At 45.2% G+C, this 5,032-nt stretch overlaps 1 protein-coding gene across 1 annotated transcript; it reads left to right on the top strand.

Annotated features, from left to right (window-relative positions):
• Positions 1-3,438: 3,438 nt before the first annotated feature.
• LOC144752678 (olfactory receptor class A-like protein 1) lies at positions 3,439-4,407 on the top strand. The gene has a single exon (XM_078640548.1). The coding sequence runs from the start codon at positions 3,439-3,441 to the stop codon at positions 4,405-4,407; it is 969 nt and encodes a 322-aa protein (XP_078496674.1).
• The last annotated feature ends 625 nt before the right edge of the window (positions 4,408-5,032 follow it).

Here is a 5,032-nt window from a genome sequence, read left to right as displayed (position 1 = left end):
TGACTCCCCATTCATTCCTATGAGCCAACCCATAGGAATGAATGGGGAGTCATTCCTTATTTGCGATTAGTAATTTGCAATTCACAAATAAGGAAGCAGTAGAAATCGCATTTAATTGTGCGATTTCTACATGAATCCCGTTTTGCGAGTCCTTAATAGCGATTCCTTAATAATCGCTATTAAGGACTCGCAAATCGGGACATTGATGAATTAGTACATGCACTTACCTCTTTCGGCTGGAAAATCCTGCTTTTCTTTAAGCAAAAAAGATCGTACTTTGCCATTCTACCTGTTAAAATGATCTCCCCTCGTATGCAAGTCAAAGTGGGAATTAAATTCCCACCATTTTTGGTCTCCCCCATAGGTGTTCCGAAACGCAGGCATGTTTGTTTCATCCTCTCTACCGACTTGCATCATTTAAACTTCCTGTCTAGGGATCCCACGTTAAGTTCATGTGGCCTTTCCTGTTCCAACGCCTGCTTTCCTTTCAAACTGCCCAGTCACAGCTGGGAATTATGGTATACTTATTTTTTAGCTCTTGGCTATTCAGCGCACTAACTATCTTGAAGAGACATGTTTAATCTGTGGGTTTCAGCCCGCCCACACATTTCCCCTTTGCTCACTCCATCGTCTGTCTCGTATTCTTTGTCACCATTTGTCCCTGGCATGCATGGTCATGCTTGTTCTTGTGCTTATCCCTCCCCCCCAGAACATGGACCAAGTAATTGTAATCATCCACTGCCCCCATTTTACGACCATTTTTCAACGTACTTTTTTCTTTCTTTTTCAGCGCTGTACAAAGTGCTTGTGCTTTTTTACCAGCTCTGTCTCCTCCCACCCGCCCTCGTGGGCTTTCCACAGATCACTCCCTGCCCGGTGACTGATTTTTCCCATTGTTGCTGCTTTTCGATTTCCCCCCACCTCTTCCCTTCAGTTGCTGCTTGCTTCCTCTCCCCTTCCAGTGCTTGCCGCGTTCACAGATGACCCCTTCCCCCATTATTGCTTTTCACTTTGTTGCTGCTTTCCGTTTCCCCATCACCTCCAGCCTGTCTCTGCCTGCTCCCTCGCACCTCACAGTGCTTGCCTCGACCCCAAATCACTACTCCTCCGACCCTGTTTCTGCTTTAAACCCCCACTGTAGTCTGTTTTGTTCTAGTGATTGTGTTTTTCTGCCTTTTAATGTCCTGTTAGTGTATAGCTGACATGCTAATTGGAGCATGTGTGCACGGCTGCTAGTACATAGCACACTTGTTGTCTCTGTTTGGAACGGTCTTTGTGGTGTTATTTCTGATATTTATATGTGTTGATCATCTTCATTGCTTAATTTTACTCGCAAGAAAGTGTCACTCATAGTCGTTGAAATGTCACTCATAATTACACTGAAATTATGAAAATGTCACACATGGCAATCTGAAACCTTGGTAGCTATGCCCCCAGCAACCCCAATTTCCAGCCTTCAGATTCCCCATCAGTGCTGTAGCGCACACAGGCAGCACTACACACTCTCGCCGGCGTTAGTTGCACTATTGAGTTGCCTCATAACAGTCCTACTTCATAAATTGTACATTTACTGTTGTAGTATGAGAATTCTTTTCATGAAAAGGAATATAAAGTAGGGTTGCCTAAAGAAAAATGCCAGCCATGTGTTTAAAGAGCCTGGAAAGACCTCGTCTTGGCACTAAATATGGTTATACATAAAAAAGTATGTATTCATTTGTAATGTGACTTTTCTGTCTTTGTTCCCTTTAATTATCAGTCATGGATCTCATCATTAAGGCAGCCCCAGAAGACAATTAAAGTGCATTCTATTTATATTTGCTGTTAAAAGTGTGCACAGATAAGTGCTGAAAATAGGGCGTTAGGTGACTGCTTGTTTTTGTTGGTGGGGCAAAGTGGTAGGTGGTGGGCCGGGCCGCTGGGGGGGGGCCCTCATTGTGCTTTGCAGGGGGGCCCCCTCAAGTTTCGTTACGCCACTGCCCCAACTGGAAGTGTTTGTGTTGGGGGGCGGAGCCTCATCCCTCCACATAAACAGCGCTCGGCTGCGGTGGAACGGGGACCGGCCCAGCAAGAAAGTTCGAAGTGCAGGCAGAAACAAATAATTACAAGTTTAAAAATCACAGTAAGAGGATAGCAGGATTATTTTTTCAACAAACAGGAGCACCCTCACCGTAGCGCAACACGAGTGACCAAAGCTAACGGCGCGCTGGCACCTAGTAGCCTGATTACTACCAATCCCATAGTTTGCAAACCTTCCTACGTCTTCTCTTTTTACGCCCAAGTACTGTTTCCCTCCAGCAAATAACACTTTGCAATAAAACATGCCCAAACAACACAATAACACTTTCTTTTCATTTGCTTGCTCATCTCCTCCTTTCAAAAAACGTAGATTATTTCTGAAAGAGGGAATTACCTTGCACAACGTGTCCTAGCCAGTGACTCATCCAGCGCAATCGCAGAGAACTTAATAAACGCTATGTTTTTTATTGTTTTTGGGCAAAATGCTCACAAATCGTTTGCAAATTGACATGCTGCTAAACCTAACCGAGCACTTAAAGCTACAAGTATAAAAACGTATTTGAACAACTTAATCGAGGGCAATGTAAAACCAGGTTCCACTGCTATGCAGCTTGGTCTTACTTTAACAATGCGGCTGCCCGAGGCCACCCGGTGGCCATCAGGAGGGTGGGCCCGTAGTCCCAGAGGGCCTCCCTGCCCCCCACTTTGGTATCCACTCCTCCCCGGGCAGGGGGTGCCCGGCCGGAGGGTGGGCTGGCCAGCGACGCACGTCCGGGGCAGCAGGCAAGGCGAGGGGTATATAACTTCCCCTCGCCATTTCGGTACCCTCTTTGCCGCTCCGGACGTCGCGCGTCGGCTCAAGGGACACTCTTTTCCCTCCCTACCTCTTACCCTGAGTGTCAGCTGGGGGGGGAAACAGGTGGGAACGTTTAATGTGTTCCTTTTTCGTTGCAGGCGGCGTTACAGGGCGATCCGGAAGCAGAGAGGTGCAGCACTGTACTTCAGCGGGCACATAGGGGTACCAGAGCCTAACCTGGAACCTCATGGGAGGTCTGGAAACCAGTGTCGGTGCCCCAGTAGTCCTTCGGGCGGTTGTGTGCCTGTGCAACCGGGGGTTTGCCTAGATACGCCCCGCAAGGGGCGTGAGTGGAGTTATTACCATAATGGCGCAGCAGATGGGTGGTTCGCCACTGTGCTGCTTGGCTCATCAGGCGGGCAGGTGGCGAGAATGCGGCCTGCCCTTGGATCGTCCGTAAGATAACCCACCGTGATTACATACCGTTGTATGTAATAAATCTGCAGCAACTTTTTCCAATCTAACACTGGTGTCTTGTGTGTTATTTGCAGGATGTTGGGTATGTTGTGGGGCGGGGGGTTCTGTTGACCTGATGTGACTAAGACTTCTGCTTGTTTTCAGGTGCCATGGAGCTTCGCCTTATCCTAAAAACCATTGGCTTTACTTCTTTGGTTTCCATTGGAATTCCAGGCAATGTCGTGATTCTGGCAACTTTTGTTCACATCCGGATCTCGGAGAAGAGGCTTATGCCCCCGAATGTCATCCTTTTAGGACTAGCTGCTGCCAACCTGGTTGTAATAATCACAAAAGGAATCCCACAGATGGTGAAATCCTTTGGCATTCAGAACATATTCAATGACTATGAGTGCAAGATAATCTCCTTCATGTATCGGGTCTCCCGTGGAATGACCATCTGCATCACATGTCTCCTGAGCTGCAACCAGTGCATCATTATAGCCCCGCCCTCAAAGTCGTGGCTGCCCTTGAAGAAGAAAGTGCCAAGAAACATCACAGTCATAATTATGGCACTATGTTGCATTAACTGCTCCATTTACCCTTCGTGTATTCTGCAGGTCCGGGCAATAGCCAACTACACAACATCAGAGTACATTTTATATTTAGAATTCTGCATCCACGACTTCTCAACCTTCGCATCCTATGTGGCCAATGGCACTGTCATTGCCTTGCGTGACTTCCTGTTTGTGGGACTCATGACTGTGGCGAGCTGCTACATTGTTCTTACGTTATATCGGCACAGGAGGCAGGTGCGTGGTATAAGGAGCTCAGACAGAAATTCGGGTCAGACAGTAGAGTATACAGCAGCAAGAGCAGTCGTCTTGTTAGTCTCTATCTATGTTCTTTTGTTTGGTCTGGACAGTGGCTTGTGGATCTATACTCTCTTTGTCTCCAGAGTGGCACCGGCCATATCTGATGCTAGAGTTTTCTTTGGCACCTTGTATGCTGCAGTGAGTCCAATTGTGATCCTTAAGACCAACAAGAAACTTCTAACCACGCTGAAATACACACAGAGAAAAGGCACCATTGAGCCTTGCCCCGAAAGCACAACTACAAATGTTCCCTTCTCTAAGAATTAAGATCAAACTGTAAAAAATCTCTGTAATTCATGTATGCTTCTTTGTTGACAACAATAAAAGGACTTCCATATTTTGTTCTTGTATAGTGTGAACTTAGCCAAAAGATAATGGGGTTCTTCCTTTTAGTGAATATGAGAAGTTGAACATGTAAAATAAGTGTTGCAGAATGGATCTACATTAGAAGAAGGGGTAAGAAGTTTACTTTCACTCATTGTCCAGGATCAGTCTTGTTTGCAATGCAATTTAGCGTGTCAACTCAAAACTCATGCAAATCATTTAAAATTCTCAAATCTGATGGCTGGAAAACTAGAAAATATTTATAGCTTGTGTATTATTATGTTTGATACTCCTCCTACTATATAGTTTGAAGAAGAGTTTATTAAATAAGATTGGAACAAACTTTACATAATCACAGAAAAAGCTGTAAGTATAAGGATACTAACAGGAGATTGGCAAATAAACACAGCATATCATTTAAGCGAAATAAGTTGCATATAAATGATCATGAAGTATGGGTAAGAGAGTGAAGAGAGGAATATAAGATCAAGGAGTATGATATGTGTAAACAGTATCTGATGGGAGAAGAGATCAAGACAGTGAGAACATTTGTATAGGAATATATTAT

This window comes from Lissotriton helveticus, chromosome 5_1, assembly GCF_964261635.1.
Source record: "Lissotriton helveticus chromosome 5_1, aLisHel1.1, whole genome shotgun sequence".
Taxonomy (NCBI): Eukaryota; Metazoa; Chordata; class Amphibia; order Caudata; family Salamandridae; genus Lissotriton; species Lissotriton helveticus.
Note: the sequence above shows the minus strand (reverse complement) of the source record. Positions and strands in the feature narration are given on the sequence as shown.